General features: G+C 38.0%; 1 protein-coding gene across 2 annotated transcripts in view; it reads right to left on the bottom strand.

The window, feature by feature from the left end:
* Positions 1-212: 212 nt before the first annotated feature.
* Positions 213-18,777, bottom strand: part of LOC136857522 (aminopeptidase N) — a 518,903-nt gene continuing 500,338 nt past the window's right edge. For both annotated transcript variants that reach the window (XM_067136248.2, XM_068225222.1), the window contains exons 15-17: positions 12,846-12,989; positions 6,071-6,152; positions 213-1,149 (exon numbers count right to left, since the gene is read on the bottom strand). In XM_067136248.2, coding sequence (XP_066992349.2) covers positions 988-1,149; positions 6,071-6,152; positions 12,846-12,989 — 388 coding nt within the window. In that variant the 3' untranslated portion in view covers positions 213-987. The remainder of the gene's footprint in view (positions 1,150-6,070; positions 6,153-12,845; positions 12,990-18,777) is intronic.

Below are 18,777 nucleotides of genomic sequence, written 5' to 3'. Positions count from 1 at the left end.
GTGTAAGTGTAACAATGCATTTTCAATGATGGGATAAAAGAAATTTGATGACAGAACAACTGTGTGTTACTTCTTTTCTAATATTAGCTTTTTGGCTTTAAGCTAAATCAAAAATCTCTTAAAAATATGTATAACTGAAGTCCATATCAGTAACAAAGTGCAGAATTATCATGTGGGTTATGTCAACCATATAAATAGAGAAAGAACTTAGAGACACATATACAGTAAATTATAATTCCAAATGTTGTCCTGTAATACATAGGCCTACAGCCTAATACAGTATAAAATTTCACTTAAGAAGTTATTTAAGTTAGGAAACCTCATCCAGTTTTAAAAAGATGTTCATAACCACAAAATAAAATAAACATTATAAGAAATACATTCACTTGATCAAGGCAATTTTGTATCAAATGTTTCTTACAATTCCCAGAGTGAATAAAAACTACCAACTAATATTTTCACTTAAATTAAGCAGTAAATGAGTTCTCCTCACACAGAATGACTGTCTGTTTTCTTTAAGTATTTCAATGGTGTCTAAATCACAGCTAGATGAAACACCAAACCAAAAATCATCAAGTATAAAATCTTTCTGCAAATTTAGTAAATATTCCATAAATAAGGAATGCTATTTGATAGGTACCACATTACACTTCCATGTTCAGGAAACAAGATTAAAACTTGAATGCTCCAACACTCCGACTAGCCGGCAAACACTATATCACAATCTTCATTAAGTAACAACTTGTCCACTTCACTTCGTTAATCAATCTTTTCACAAGAAGTAGAAATGATTTCTGAAACACCACAGTTCTCATTTCCCCCCCTGTCATTTCTAGTTTTAGGTTCTTACTGTCATAAACTAGCATTTACTTTCATCAGTTCTTTGCTGATTTATGAACAGTAGTTGTTTCCTACTTGAGGTGCACAAAGTTCACAATCCACTGTATATATTGCACTTTATGGAATAAGGCAGTGATGATGCTTGCATTAGCTTGCAATGGTTTCTGTAGCATTAGTGAGCCACTCTATGATCGGCTTATAACTACGGGCCATCCACTTGACGTTCGCCTCTGCCTGCTCGATGGCCTGCTCCACGGCCCGCGTGGCAGTGCCCAACTCACGACGATGCTCTGCAGCAAACTGGATCAACTGAAATATAAACATCAACACTGTATGAGATTATTACAAGTAGCTGAATGAGGCCAGTTTCAGACATGATTTTGTTGTCATTGCAGTGAGAATTGCCATCTGCCAGAAGAAAATATTCTAAATTATTATTTATATCTAAAACATACCCATGCTGACTACAAATTACACAGAAAGTAGCCATTTCCTATTAGCACTCACTTATTTCAAACAGATATAACTATGACCTGGATGTTTATGGCAATTCATATTTTATTTCTTCATGTTATTTCCATGGAAAATAAAAGTTAAGAATGATTTCATCTAAGGTTAATAAAATTATGCAATTTTTACGGGTCACATAAAGTCATATTTTGGCTCTTAATGTTTTTTTGTCAATTTCCAGTAATTTTTCATGTTATGGTCATATTTCCCCATGAATTTTAGAGTTTTTGTCATATTTTTACTTTTTATTCCATTTTCGCATACCTGCTTTCAGTCGCCTCAAATATGGATTTTTCATATCTCCTAATTGTCTGTAATTTCTGAGATTATTTTTCTTAGAAATCTACATTTATGTGAATCAGGAGAGTAAGCTGTATAGGAAGAGACAGATGCATATATCCCTTTCAGACCATGTACGCACAATTGTGCAGGTTCGTATTTTATTTATGTCTGAACTTATTTGACGTTTTCTTGGCTCTAGACCGGACTGCAGTGCTTGTGCGGGACACGTAGCATGTACTTCAGCTGTTTTTATTTAGTACTTGACCACCAGGGGGCAGGAAGAAGAGTTTAGTTCATTAGCAAGATGACGGGAAGCAGTAATGCCTAAAGTAAGTATTTATTTATTGCATTCATATTAATCTAAAAGCTTTACTGAATATCAGAATATAATCAATGAAGTGTGTAAATTGTGTAGCAAACGTAAATTGTGAACCTACAACATCGTACGTAATACCATGAGGTTTTGAATGTCGATATGCACATATGTGCGGGCTAGGTTTCCTTACAGGCAATGCATGCAGGAGTGCTGGGTGGTGTCACAAAAAGGACTGTGAAAGCAAAACTCGTACTCTACATGAGAAATGTAATGTATAAGATTTTAATTGTTTAAAATCGTTCCACACTGTAAAATGGAACATTTGATCATGTGTATGTGCATATTCACATGTACTGAGTTGAATTTTTTTATTTTTTGCAAGTAGTGAATGAAGTCCTGACATGCACAATTGTGTGGGTTCTGTTTTTCAGCCGATAGTTCTTATTTTGTAAAATAAACTGTAAAAACATGTATTTGAGAACATTTTAGTAAGTTTTCGACGTTCTGACACCTCTAGATTTATTTCAGATCTGACGACAAGTTGCTGCTGCCAAAAGGCAGTAAAAGCAAAACTCTTCCTCAATGTAGAAAATGTAATGTTTACTTGTGTTTGAACGAAGATTTAATTGTTTTAAATTATTCCCCACTGTAAAATAGAACATTTGATCATGTACATATGTATATTCACATGCATTGAGGTAATTTTTCTTTTTTGGAAATAGTGAATTAAGTCCTGGCATGCACAATTGTGCGGGTGCTTTTTTTCAGATGATAATTTTTGTTTTGTAGAATAAACTAATACATGTATTTAAGAGCATTTTAGTCAGTTTTTGACGTACAAACAAAAATTCACACCGCCAGTTTTCTTTCAGGTCTGAAAGGGATAAAGCGACAGAATAGTGAGCCTCAATTGAACTCTAATTATTTGGCATATTTCAAATATGACCCACTAACATCCTGCGATGTTGAGCGGTCTTTTCCCCATTACAAGTCAATGTTGTGTGAAAATAGAAGATCGTTCCTATTCAAAAATTTTAAAATATATGTAATTTGCTATTGTAATTCTTTCTGATTGCCAATCAAAATGTGAAATTTATTTCATTTTGTTCAGAGTCGAGAGCTACCTCTGGAATGAGAAATTAAATAAATTCAAATTATAATAATAAAATTAATATTATTACTTGTTTATTCTTGAATGTTATAGATTTTTAAAGTATAGTTTCAATATAATGTTAATTTAAACAGCGACAACATTTTTAAGATTTCGAAAATGTGACTAACATTTTAAAGTCATATTTATTGTCCTATTTATGACATTTTTAGGTCAAACATCCGGGCCCTGGATATAACCATAAAGTAGACCAAACTTTGGGGACACAATCTGAACACGTAAAAGAAAAATATAATATATATTACATGGAGATGAGTCTGGAAACTCTTTATTTCTCTGCTGGAACTCATGTTCTACAACTCTACATAGAACATTAATCATGGGAAACACACAGGAATAGATTGTATCACATGAAAATTTTTTTTTACATGAAATGGTAGACTGATGCACGTATCAATGTTAACGGTGGGCATTATGAACATTTCATGTGGTATGCTGGTACGATCTGTTCCTGTGTCGTTTGCTATGATTAATGCACTATTTTGAGCTGTAGAATATGAGTTCTAACTTGGAAATAAAGCCTTTCCAGACTCATGTCGATGTAACATATTGTCTTTGTCACCAATCAATCAATCAATCAATCAATCAATCAATCAATCAATCAATCAATCAATCAATCAATCAATCAATCAATCAAAGGAAAAGGTAGGAAATGTAGAGTAGAGGATAGAAAAAGGAAGGTGAAACAGGGTCATAGAAGAGAGAAAAGAAAGGAGGAAGTAGCTTTGGCAGCCATCAGATTATAACTCTAGTTCTGTTCACGCAGCATTAGTACCATTATTATCACTTGCATCGCTAATATCTACATGTGCTATGACTATCCTATGTTTATTCTTGCAGATGCCTCGCTGATGACATCATCTCGTGCTGCAGAAGGCTGCCACCAACCTCTCTACTAAGGAACTAGACCACTGATCTGGATAGGTTCGGGTAGGGCCTGGACAAGGCTATTGGTCTGGATAGGTTAGGGTAAGGCCTGGACATGATCAGTGATATCGGAAAAAGCAAAGGGGGTCTGGGGGCATGAGCCCCCAGGTTAGAGCCGCAAAGCAGCCTTAGGCCTCTAGTTTCCTGTGCAAACACCATTGGTAAGGCCTGGACAAAACTATTGGTCTGGATTGGTTACGGTAGTGGGTCCTGGACCAAAATGACCTATTTTCTTGCCGTACTACAGCAGCGCATTCTATGTGGGTTACTGGTCAGAAAATGAAATACCTTTTTCTTGCTAGTTGTGAAAATTAATTAAGAATGCCGTATAGTAGCAAAGCCTACTACGTTGTTTTCGGCAGATAGCGCCTTGAGATCAAGACAGCAGTGCATCTCTCCATTGTTGATACAATACCTATGTAATTCTATTGATATGTTCTTCTGTATTATACATTGCTTCACTTACAGGCTGTATTTGCTGTGCTACCTTACTCCGCAGGTTCGTAACGCAATGTACTTCTGCTCATTAATGGGAATGACGTTGCAACATATTTTACGTCAGCCAATAGCAATGTGAGTAGCCATTCCAGCAATGGAACATTGCGTGCACTACTCTTAGGTTATAAAAGTAATTGTAATTCTGGGGGTGGCTGGCAGACATTTAGGAAAGTAGAAGAGAAGGAGGAGAGAAAGGAGAAGGTGGTAGTGTTTCATGTTGGTACCAGCAACATAAGGCAAGCAGGTATAAGTACCAACATAGTTGGAGATGTGTGGGATCTGGTAAATGGTGGAGTTTAAGGAAGCGGAGATTGTTTTCAGTGGAATACCCCTGATCTGCATTTAGGGCAGTCACCCAGATGGCAAATTGCCTATCAGTAATTTACCTAGACTTTTCTTAAATTATTTCAAAGAATTTGGAGATTTATCAAACTAATTCCTCGATAAATTATTCCAATCACTAACTACTCTTCCTATAAATGAATATTTGCCCCCAGTTTGTCCTCTTGAATTCTAACTTTATCTTCACATTGTTATCTTCCCTACTTTTAAAATCAAGCAAAAAAATACCAAACTCAGTGCAATGGCACAATAGCTCCGAAGGGCAATGGCTTACCAAGGGACCACTGCTCAGCCCAAAGACCTGCAGATTATAAGGTGTCATGTGGTCAGCTCAATGCATCCTCTCTCTTGTTATTCTTGACTTTATAGACTGAGGCCACTATCTTACTGCCAGATAGCTCCTGAATTATAATCTCATAGGCTGAGTGGACCTCGAACCAGCCCTCAGTTCGAGGTAAAAGTCTCTGACCTGGCCGGGAATTGAACCTGGGGCCTCTGGATAAGAGGCAGGCACACTAGCCCTACACCGTGCTGCTGGCTTAAAAAATAAAACTCAAACTCATTCATTTACTAACGTTATTCTACATCATCTCTCCACTGACAGCTCTGAACATACCACTTAATTGTGCACCTCATCTCCTTTCTCCCAAGTTTTTCCAGCCCAAACTTTGGAACATTTTCATTATACTGCTATTTTCTCAAAATTCACACAGAAAAAGTCAAGCTGCATTCCTTTGGATTTTTCCAGTTCTTGTATACAGTATTACGCACGAAACTTTTAGCGATACTTCTTTGTATGGAGTGAGGAATAAGGAGGGAGCTAGCCCAGTTCCGGTAATACTGCCAACAGAATGGAAACAAAATCTGAAGCATTTGGGAGACGGAAAGGGGCTGATCCTGACCGTCAGCTATTCTGAGAATTGTTTTCTGTGGTTTTTCATTCTCCTTCACTAAGGCGAATGCTGGGACAGTACTAGTATAGGCCACGGCCGCCAACCTCCTCACCTTCTCCCACCATCTCCTTCACCGTATCACATCTCCCTGGCCTTAGAGACCAGCAGTACCGTCTGTGACACCTGCTGTCTCCTTCAGGGATGGAATGAAAATGTAGCAGCTATTTTAGTAAGAAATTAAACTGTACAAATTTTAACATATATAGAAAACTTGCATAGTATGAGACTTACATCATTCAGTTCAAACTGCGTGTTGATCCTTTTGGTCGAGCTGCGGACAATGTTGTTGATGGTGAAGAGTGATGAACCAAGACTGCAAAGTGAAGGTAAAGATTATTATAGACCAAAGTTAAAGTTTAATGACTATCACAAGAGACAGGCACAATACGAAGACAGTTTTACCAAAATATCAAATACCTAAATTACCTAAAATATTTTTCTTTAAACTGGTTTAGGCCTACATCATTATTTAAAGAACAAGTTATAATTTCATAAGTTTTTAAGTTATAAGTTTACACAAAATAACCAATAAAGGAAATCAAAGAGGAATTTTTAAAAAGGAATTACAATCCTGAATGACCTGCATAAGCAGAAATGTATCAAGAAGAAGAAGAATTACAATCCAAGGAAAGGAAGTCAAAACTCTGAGATTTGCCAATAATATTGTTATTTATCTGAGACTGCAGAAGATCTGGAGAAATTGCTGAGTGGTCTGGACACGGTCTTGATGAAGGAATACACGATGAAAATAACTCAATCAAAACAAAGGTACTGGAATGCAGTTCAATGAAGTCTGGTGATGCAGGAGATGTTAGGTTAGGAAATGAAGTCTTAAAGGAAGTCTATGAATATTGTTACTTGTGCAGTAAATTAACTAACGATGGCAGAAGAGAGGAGGACATAAAATGCAGGCTAGCATGAGCAAGGAAGGCCTTTCTTATCTTAAGAAAAGAAATGTGCTCACTTCAAGCACTGAAATAAGATTTTTGAAGACTTTGGTCTGGAGCGTGGCATTGTATGGAAGAGAATTTTAGTTTTGTGAAAGATTGGAAGCGATTGTGGACTCTGCACTCTTTCTTTCACCGCTATGCATTAGAGACCATCCTCCTCATTCGCACCTGCCATGAAGAACAAGAGTATTTAAGTACACAATAAGAACAGGTTGTGGACAATGAGCTGATCTGATCTAGAGATGGGGGAAATTACCCTCCCTGGAGTGTGACTATCCAACACATCACCCAAGAGGGCCCCTTTAAAGCATATTCAGGTGGCCCCACAAACTTCATCCTTCAATTTCATCTTGAACTTGAACTTTTCTCTGTGATTTAGTCATTGTGCATTTTATGTATTTTCATTGCTTTAACTCTCGAAGTGGTGGTCATTTATCCTGTAGTGGCAGCAATGTTTTACTAGTGTTGCAGACTTAGTATAAATTGTGTTAAAAATCGTTGACATGTTATACATACATAAACAGCACACTCTTTTATCCTCAAAAGTACAAGGAATAAGATGATACTAAAGCTGTTATTTATCATTCAAAATGTATAAGACCAAAAATACATTGAATTTGTTTATATTATTGATTTTTGCAAAAGTTTTCCTATATATAAATATGCTTATATTTAGGTAAATTAAAAAAAAATGACATTCACAAAAGGAGCACCAGTTCATAGTACATAGTTGCGTACTTGTATATAGTATATAATACTGTTCTCAGCTGGAAAAAATATACAACAATTTTATGCTACCACTTGTACATTTCACTTAGAGTCACTTGGGTGGATCTTTCTTTTTACTCCACAATTGTTGGGCCTCCAGAAGTGCACTAGTTTATGATAACATCCCTGGTGAATACCACCATTACATCCTGGACACCAGAATGTAGACAACTACTACTACTACTACTACTACTACTACTACTACTACTACTACTACTACTTTTCTTGCAAGCACACAACACATAGGCGATTGTTATTCTGTGGCAATTTTACGAGAGCATGAGAGGGGCCTCCTGCATGACTGTTTGGTCTTGCAACTGGAATTGGGAACTGTTCATTTAGCAATCCCCTAACTATACTGACCATGAAGTTTCATCTTGCTAAAGACTTATCAGTGTTCTTTATGTACAGGATGTATACGTCAAATAATGTCATATCTAGAAGATTTGAAAAAATTTGCTTCCTGTTCCTTCTGGTTGGTCTGGAACAAGTGGCATGGTAAATGCACTTAGCTTTACTATCTACATCTCCCATGAAGGTATTGTACTTATGAATCAGTAGTGGTTTCAACCCTTCATTTCCCTTTCGACTCCTTACAACATTGTCCTCAGCGTGACATCCAGTTGTGAGACAGTAAACTGGTTTCCGTGTTTTCTTCTCTTTATAAGCAACCAGTAGAACGTCACCTTGCCTAAAGTAAACGGTTTGCCTAGGTTCAAGTTTTGTATCTAAAACAATCTAAGACAGTCCCTTTGAAGATTTATTCACTGTTCCTGTGAGGTACGTAACTCTTTCAAGTAGTTTGTTAGCCAAGGGGATTTCTGTATATCAGTTATCCGTGAATAAATGGTACCCTTTGTCTAATAAGTCGGTTCTTTCTAGCAAAGCCAAAATGACCTTTTGGGTAAATGGATCATTTCCATTGGATAGGAAATCTTTCCCACTATAAAGTTCCACATGCAAAACATATGAAGTCCTACTGTAACGCACTTCAAATTTTTTTATGCCGAACCGAGCATGTCTTTTATTTGGCATGTATTGTATAAACATGCATCGGTTCTTCATGCCTATCACTGATTTGTCGTTGCATATTTCCTGAGTTGGTATGAAATTCCTCTTGAATGATGCATTGATGGCATCTAGAAAAGGACGTACTTTGAACCAGGGATCGTGACCAGGTTGCCCCTTAGGAATATGATGTCCTGAGTTCAAATGTATCATTGATGATATCAACTGAAATCTCCTTAGTGACATGGTCTCTGCATCAAAGGGTATTCTTTCAAGTGGATCCATGTCCAAATAATGTGTAATATTGTTGTGAAATGTCAAGCCCATATTGATAATTATTGCTATAAATTTCTTTATTTCATCTATCGTGACATCTACCTACCGCATATTCTGCTGTGCCTCGGTACTTCACCAGAGCAACGTTTTGCTGCAATTTTTTCGCTAGTATAAAAATTTCTTTGTCTTACAATGAAGTTCCACACAGCTGGATTAAAAGAAAAATAAAAGTCATATATATGGTGTGAATTTCTTTGTGGACAGTTCTTTATACCTGCACTTGCTTCTCTCACCTTGAGTTCAGGGTTCTTTGGAGGTTCAGGGGAATAAACTCTGACCCAAACTGGAGACACATTAGAAGGAGCAGCAGAAAAACTTCTACTTGCACTTGCTGAACTTATATGACCTAGGCCTACTGTTGGAACACCATCTTCCACTTTGTTTTCATCTTCACTATCAGACGTGTTACAGTTTGATGGCACATATTCTTCACCACTTCCTGATGAAAAATCTTCCAACTGCACTTCACTGTCCTCATCAGTTTCAAAATCTGATCCCTCACCATCACTGAAACCAGCCTTAAGAATTTCTCTAATATCACTGGAACGATCCAGAAAATTATCTGCCATAATAACGGTATTTACACATTCATGAACCGGGAACTCTACATAGATCAATTACAACAATATTTAGAGGCACAAACACAATGCGGAACATTACTCCTGACAACATCAACAAGATATCTAATGACTAACACGAAATTTATCTTGCTAGCCAGCAATTCATTTCGCCAGAAGAATGAGGAAATAATTCAGTATTGCTGACATGAGTGCATATCAACATTTCAGACTGATATCAGAAGGAAAACTGGCGACTAAATATAGCTGGCTCAGCTGAGACATACGTGTGGCTGGCCGCTGAGTATGTAGCAGCTAGCACAAGATAGCGGGGTTATGACGCTACTTTGGCAACGATTTACACTAGATTAGTGCAACATGCTATTATACAAACTATTTCATGATTATGACCGAACATTTCTCCTTCGACTGATTCGTAATCAGCACATTTCGATAAATAATCATTCAATTATTGAAATAAAGTAAAGAGCATGTCAAAACACCTGATATCAGGCGTTGCCACTGGGCAAATGCATAAAACGCCTGATGTCACATATCTGCCACTTGGAGGGCAAAACTTTTAGTTACCTTTGTAATAACTAGGGCTAAGATTTTGATGACATGTCATCTTCTAATTGGTTGACAACAGAGATTGATGACTTGTACAGAAATCATGATCAAAATTCCCAAGTTGTCTTCTTTTTCTTATTCCTGATACGTTTCTGCTTATGCAGGTCGTTCACAGAGCCTCTTGCAATCTTCTCTTTTTTGCCACATTCTATCATTCATCACTGTCTGCCACTGTAGTCCTCTCCGATTTACATCATCCTTCACCTGATCCCTCCACCTTGTTCGTGGTCTTCCAACTGGTCTTCTTCGAGATTCTGTCCATTCCAGAGCTCTTCTCGGTAATCTTTCTTGTCTCATTCTTTTGACGTGGCCGTACCATTTTAGCCTATTTCTCCCCATAGTTTCTTTTAGAGGATTGATCTGTAGCATGTTTCATATGGTTTCGTGTCTTATCTTGTCCCTCCTTGTTTTATTCACAATCCCTCACAGAAAGGCATCTCCGTCGCTTATAATCTACTCGAATCTTTTTGTGTCCAAGTCCAACATTATGCTCTATAGGTCAATATTGGAAAATAATACAATTTATATATCATGATTTTTGCTTTAGTAGCTACTTTTCAATTTCTAATTATGTCTATACACAGTAATAAAATTTTGAGCAATTTCCTATCCTCTCCAAAATTTCTTCCTTGAAGTTTCCTTTCCCAGTTAGCTTACTTCCTAGGTATTTAAAAGCATCTACTTTAAGAATTTTGGCATAGGGATGTGGCGACCCCATTGTCTAGTGAGTAACCACTTCAATTAGCCTCCCGAGTATTGGCGGGTAAGCCATAAACCTTACTGACATGAGGAAATGCATGTCAGGCACCAACCAGCTAGTGCATAACAAAATATTAACGCAAAGATCCATGATAGGCCTAGCAAGCCAGTGGTAGCGTATTAACATCACTTTCAACATTCAAACGAGCCTCGGATCTCGCAATATAAAAATGCTAATTTATTAGGTAATTTTTTGGCATTTTGTATTTTCATGCCATTTTCTAAAATTATACATCATTATTTGGTCATTTTATGGAAATGAAATGGCATATGGCTTTTAGTGCTGGGAGTGTCCAAGCACAAGTTTGGCTTGCCAGATGCAGGTCTTCTGATTTGCCGCCCATAGGCGAGCTGTGCGTCGTGATGAGGATGAAATGATGATGAAGACGACACATACACCCAGCCCCTGTGCGAGCAAAAGTAACCCATTGTGGTTAAAATTCCCAACTCTGCCGGGAATCAAACCCAGAACCCCCTGTGACCAAAGGCCAGCACGCTAACAATTTAGCCATGGAGCAGGACATTTTATGGAATTTACTAGACTACTGTATTTTATACTTTCTGAGTAATTTTCTTACATAATTGATTATTCTGAAGCATTTACGTGTGTGGTATCGGATGTTAATGCAACTTAAATTGAGGATGAATACGGAGACCTGAGAATCTTCACAACGCTATTCTAGGGACTAAAGAAACTTTGTTCACTCCTTACTTCTTGGAAATGTCCACATTCTAGGAAAGACACCTGCAGTTGTAACTAATCTGAGAGGTATATTGAAACCGAGGGTAGCAGGACAAATTACATTTAGCAAAATAATGCCAGTAATGTGACCATATGTGTGTGGAGTTAACTTTTGTTCATTTGAAACAAATTTACTGAAGTGGTTTATTGAAGTGATTAACTTTTGTTATCGATTCAGATGTTTGTTTGCAGTATACATATTTAAAAGGGGCTGCCTGGCCGAGGCAGTAAAGGTGTGCTCGGTTCGCTCGGAAGGAAGTGGGTTCGAATCCCCGTCAGGAAGTCGTAAAATATAAGAAACAAGATTTACACTTCCGGAGGTGCATATGGCCCTAAGGTTCACTCAGCCTACACCAAAAATGAGTACCAGATTAATTCCTGGGGGCAAAGGCGACCGGGCATAGAGCTAACCACTCTACCCCATCAAGTGCCGAGGTTAAGGATAGTGGAAGCCTTTACCTTCCACCCCTCCAAGGGCCTTTATGGGCTGTATGGAGATGACTTTGCTTTGCTTTTTATACATATTTAAAATTCTGAAATTAAAGCCAAGTAGGGCTTCCAAACAAATAATTTCAGAATTTGGGAAGGATATATTTTCTACTGATGGTGAAATTCTGTTCTGCAAAGTACTGTATGTGAAATGAAAGTGGCAGTATTGTAAGGTGGAATGAGGTACGACTGTATATCATAATTTACATGCACATTTAACACGTATGATCTAATGCAATCATGCATTCGATTATCTAATGGCAAAATTTTTGTTTCTTGTTTGTTTTGTTCTTCAGATGTTCCTGACTTAAGGACCACATAACAAAAAATAAATTCTTGAAATAAAAACTGAGTTTGCAGTACTAAACAACAGGCTGAAAAGTTAACCATATTTATGTGCATCTTCATCAAAGTATGAATTTAGACTAAGTATCCATTAACTTTAGTTAATATAGAACGATGCAGTCTGCTTGCATTTGTTTGAGTGTTAACATTCTATCAACCACATAAATATAGGGTATACTAACTTGATTAGCAAATTAATTGTAAAATTTCATTTAAAATGTATATGTCATTTTTAAAAGTTTTGAATCATTTTACTGCTTTTTTTGGAGTCATTTTATAGATCTTTTTAAAACATTTTTAGGTCATCAAAATTCTAGCCTTGGTAATAACTAACTAACTAACCAACTAATTTTACCTGTTCTAATTATTATTAAATACTGAACAGTAAAACAAGGAACATGTTATAACAATTTTGTACTTACTAGTCTTTCATTCGATCCCACTGGTTACGCAAGAAACTGAATGCAAGTGGTTGCCCAATCACATTGGTTGAAACAGATGCAAATACTCTGGCAGCATCTTGTTTACGTATTCCAGAATTCTCAGTGACAGACCAATCCAGGTACCTGCAATGAAAGAATACAGATAACTTAAGAGTGAGAGAAGAACCTCACAGCAGAACTCAGATTTGGACAAGAAATGAGACTGGTCATTTGTTGCTGTATTTTAAAATATGTGCAAATAGCCATGCTCATCTACAAGTTATGCAGAAAGTAACATTTTCCTATTACCATTAAATTATTTTTATACTAACAGAAAACCCTTCCTTGCATGCAAGATATAGGCCAATGAATACTTCTGAGTTGCCTATAAAATCCTATAAAAAGCACTTCAAAACTGCATTGATCTGTGTTGATGCACAGAATGCTGAATATGAAGCCAGCTCTTGCAGCAAACACATCTTTCCACTAACAAATATCTAAATCAGATTCCTTCACACCACCAGGCCAAATTTTAATTAATGGATATACCGGGCGAGTTGGCCGTGCGTGTAGAGGCGCGCGGCTGTGAGCTTGCATCCGGGAGGTAGTAGGTTCGAATCCCACTATCGGCAGCCCTGAAAATGGTTTTCCGTGGTTTCCCATTTTCACACCAGGCAAATGCTGGGGCTGTACCTTAATTAAGGCCACGGCCGCTTCCTTCCAACTCCTAGGCCTATCCTATCCCATCGTCGCCATAAGACCTATCTGTGTCGGTGCGACGTAAAGCCCCTAGCAAAAAAAAAAAAAAAAAATTAATGGATATTCACTCCTCCGTATATCCTCAAGGAGATAGTTGTGGACAACAAATTATCAAATAAATTCATCATCATCATCATCATAATCATCATCATCATCTGACTGGTTTGTCCTCTGATGATAGTTCTCCACATTTCACAGTACAAAGCCTTTTCTTTTAGTTGCCTAAATGTGTGAGCTCCCACTTGTTTTAGTTTGCCTGTAAAAGTAAGACGCAATCTTCTTTGCTGTTTGTTTCTCCTCCACCAAGCTCATACCAAGCTCCTATGTTGCAGCATGTGCTTCTATGTTGCAGAGACTTCTTTCATGTAGTTGTCTCTCTCTATATATACATTTATTCAGAGAATAAACACTTCCCCCTCCCATAAGGAGATTGCCCATGAGGACAAGGTATACTAAATACATTTTTGACTATATAAACCTTTCAAGGTTTTGAGGACCACAGTTTTCATCACTGACTTTAGTAGTTTGAACCTTGAGCAGAATTCTTCAAAGAACTTAGGAATTGTTCCTCTTGCAATGATCATGAGGCCTATATTGATGTTATCCAGTCCGTATTCACATTGGTAGAAGGGGATACAGGTAATCGAAAGCGACTTTCAACCTATTAGGTCGTGTTACGTACATTTAGTACGTGATGAAGAGATGTTAAGTACAGAACAAAAATGGCCAACCAGACACCAGTGGGATCCGAACCCACAACCTAACTTAACATCTCTTCATCACGTACTAAATGTACGTAACACGACCTAATAGGTTGAAAGTCGCTTTCGATTACAATGTGGTCGTGAAAATTCAATATTCATTGACTTGGCCCTCAACGGGCAACTTGAACGCACTCTACAGTTTGATGGTAGTAGTACCAGACCTGTAGCTTAGATCTTTCAACAGAACAAAGACGGCCTAGGCCACCATAGCTCAACTGGTAGAGCAACCGACGCGAAATCGGGAGGTTGTGGGTTCGGATCCCACTGGTGTCTTGTTGGCCATTTTTGTTCTTTACTTAACATCTCTTCGTCACGTACTAAATGTACGTAACACGACCTAATAGGTTGAAAGTCGCTTTCGATTACAATGTGGTCGTGAAAATTCAATATTCATTGGGATACAGGTAGTTGGTTCATAAGTGCTTTTCCTTTCCTCGTGTACTTCACTGGGCTGGTTAGGTATGGATCAATAGTATATCAAATCTTTCTTCACCTATTTGGTTAAGTGGGTCAGGCGGCACCATGCCGGCCTCTCACTGCTGGGTTCCATGGTTCAAATCCCGGTCACTCTATCTGAGATTTGTGCTAGACAAAGTGGAGTTGGGGACAAGTTTTTCTCCGCGTACTCAAGTTTACCCTGTCATCTTTCATTCCAGCAACTCTCTCCAATATGATTTCATTTCATCTGCCAGTCATCAATCATTGCTGGAAGAGTGTGAAAGGCTTTGGCAGCCGGCACAGATGGAGGCTTCACTCATTCCATTCCTGTCCCGTTCGAATGACTGGAAATAGGCTGTGGATTTTCATTTTCACTTCTGCATTTGCAATTCGATCCATCCAGGGGATCTCAAGCAATTGCCTCTAACATCACATCTCAAATATCTGTCAGGTTGGAGTTCAGTGCACACATTTCAACCCTGCCCCCATTCAACACCACTGAACCAAATATATACTTAATTGAATCATTTTTTGTTTCAGTCACCACTGATCTGCATTTAGGGCTGTTGCCCAGGCGGCAGATTCCCTATCAATTAATTATTTAACCTAGGTTTTTCTTAAATGATTTCAAAGAAATAGGAACATCCCCCTTGGTAAACTATTCCAGTCCCTAATTACTCTTCCCACAAACAAATATTTATCCCTATTTGTCTTCCTGAATTGCAACTTTACTTCCATATTCTATTATTCATTTAGTTATCATTCCATGCCATCCCTCAGTGCACAGTGTGGAACATACCGCTTACATTAAACTAATAAAAGTAAATATCCACCTTTTTGATACTTATATTTGCTTTAAGCAAATTAATCATTTATAGTACATGTTTCGTTCCTTGGGAACATCTTCAGCTATGTTATAAGTTATAATGCATAGGTGAAATTACAAGGAATTTTTCATCTTCTCAAAAAACATTATCATAGAAAGCACCTTGTTATGCTTAAAAACTACGTGAATTTTTAAAAGATATTTGAAATCTGTGAGGAGAGTTGAGTAGGGCTGTGAAATGGGAAGGGAAATGGGTCCACTTTGCTCTAACTTATTTTAAAACAAATTCTATTCACTTGAACTGATGTTAAAAACATTCCAGCACTTTTGTTCACTGTGATGTGTATGTTTCCTAGTTGTTTATTATTAGAGAAGTATTTGAAAAATAACTTCTTTCTTACAATCACATGAATAGAATCAGCTTTTGGGTGGTTATGCTGTGTGCATTTTGCAGAGTTTCGCCCAGACGTGCCATTTGGGCTCATCAGCTGGATTGGCACGCCCCTCCAGGACTCTGCTTAGCAGTGGCAGACCAAGCGCATGGTCCCGCTGTGTTAGCAAATACGGATTGCTAACCTGCTAAAGGAGAATTGAATTCTCCGTTTCCAAAAATTATTACTCCCCATGGAATTCAATTTTCCTTTAGCAGGTTAGCAATCCCTATTTGCTAACACGGCGGGACCATGCGCTTGGTCTGCCACTGCTAAGCAGAGTCCTGGAGGGGCATGCCAATCCAGCTGATGAGCCCAAATGGCACATCTGGGCGAAACTCTGCAAAATGCACACGGCCTAACCAACCAAAAGCTTGTTCTGTTCATGTGATTGTAAGATCTGCGGCCGTGAAAGCCTTTTTTGATAAACTTCTTTCTTGTTGATGTTCCATTTTTTATCACAAAACTGTTCTCTTCAGTTGCACTTTTCCAAAGCAAATGTTGTCATTTGTTTTAGTTTTATAAAAATGAGTCTCTTTAATTCTGCTTATTGCAGGATCCCTGAAGCTGAGTGCTGTCTTGTTGTTGTTGTTATGAAAAGAGCTTCCCCAAAATTTGCAATTAAATAAAAATGGGGGATTGCTTTTGTATTAGTGTGTATTAAAATTTGCACAAGGGAACATAGTATTTCAAAGAATGGTATCTCACCTTGTTACTACAGCTAACTACAGTCTGCAAAACTTTTAGTGATACTTCATTTTATTGGGATGAGGAGTAAGGAGGGAACTACCCCCGTTCCGGTAATACTGCCGACTGAATGAAAATAATACTGAATTGAATCGATAGTATTATTGATCGATATGAATTTTCTAAACCTTTATCATCTTATAAGCCAACAACTGTGTCACACACGCATTATATAACATTTTTCTATGTGAAATCTTGTTCCTAGCATGAATTCTCAGAAATATATCTTCCACAATCACAGCAACAGTACTCGTATGTAAAGTGTACACCAGATGTCTCACAGCGAAGCATAATCGATTCATAGTTTGTGTGTCAAAGGTTTCCAATACAAATCTTGAAGATAACCTAGGTCTACTGATTCAGCACTAGGGAGCCGAAGTATCACTGAAAGTTTTGCGTACTGTACCGAGTCCTTGCAGGAATCTAGCACCAACTGATGCAGTTTTCCATCTTGTGAAATAATGATGTGTATGTTCTGAAGTATGCTCCTCCCTCGGGAGAGGCAAGGCTGTAGAGTGGGGAGGAGGTGTGTCGCTTACGGTCACAGTTTCAATGGCTTCAGAAGAGCAGGTAAGGGGAATAGATATTCGGAAGGATTGAGGTTCGATAGATTTCCTTCTTATACAGCCTGTTATTTTTTATGCCTAATGTTTCCAACTGTGCTAATATTCCTTTGTATAAAGGGTCCTTATTATCAATTTTATCATTAAGGCTACTGTCCAGATTACCTTGTTGATCTAAATAAATATATATACTTTCTAGTGTGTTTAGTAGACTGCCTTTGTTTGTTTTACGTAAAATTGTCAGATCTTGCTCTATAGTAGTGAACTGATGACCGGTTGCACTCATATGTTGGCCCATGGAGGAAAATTTTTTGTGCTCTCAGTGTTCACGTGCTCAAGATACCTTACCATAAACCTGCGTTCAGTCTGCCCTATAAACAAGATTTTATATGGGAAATTTAGCTGATTTGTTGCAACATACCGCTTAGTCGAGCAGCTTGTCTCCTTACACCCACATCTTTGCAGCTGAAACATTGCAATACAGTATTTCTTAACACTATTCTTTTGTTAGAAGTCAACCAGAATAAATCTAGCTGAAGGAACTTCTCTTCTTCTCAAACTCTTCTTCTCAAATCAAGTCCCATATACTGCAATCCCTAATTGGGGTCTTACTAGCGATGTCTTTTTCCAATATTGGTCAGCTATGGACTCCATGGAATTGAAGGATTTCTCATCAATCGTTTCTTATTCTTACAGAATCTCTTCCTTCTTTTGCAAGCCGACTCGTGAACTCTCTACCCCTTGTGGGTCAGGGTAGTAGAATAACACCCATGTCATACCCTGCCTGTCGTAAGAGGCGACTAAAAGAAGCCCCACGGGTTCTGAACTTGGGAGCGTGGGACGGCGACCATGAGGCCCTTAGCCGAGTCCTCGCACTGCTTTCACTTACTTGTGCCAGGCTCCTCATTTTCATCTTCGTATCTGACCTCCCTTGGTCAACTCTTATTCTTTCCCAACCCCAATGATATTAGAGCATTCGAGGCCTAAAGATTCATTTTCAATCCCTTCATGGCCCTCGTCTTCCTTTGGTCAATACCTACATTTTTCAAAGTGTCGGATCCCTTCCATTATTTTCTTTCTGATTTGTGTTATACAGAGGATCGTTGCCTAGTTATACTTCCTCTTAAAACAATAATCACCACCACCACTACCTGAACTCTCTTCTGATGTGGATCTGCTCTGCTGTGATTTCAATCTGCATCCTTCTTGACCTCCTCCACTCACTTAGCAGTTTGTCTTAAGTCTTACAGTATATCCAAAAATCTATTTGGTCAGTCTGCTTTTGTTTATTCTCACCAGATGTCCCTAAAATTTTAACATTCATTTCCACAATGTGTCCACAAACGTTTCAGTATACCTGTACAGGTCCTCATATTTTTTCTTCTTCCATATTCTGTTTAAAGG

The sequence above is a fragment of the Anabrus simplex genome, chromosome 1 (genome assembly GCF_040414725.1).
Source record: "Anabrus simplex isolate iqAnaSimp1 chromosome 1, ASM4041472v1, whole genome shotgun sequence".
Classification (NCBI taxonomy): Eukaryota; Metazoa; Arthropoda; class Insecta; order Orthoptera; family Tettigoniidae; genus Anabrus; species Anabrus simplex.
This window is presented reverse-complemented; position numbering and strand designations above follow the sequence as displayed.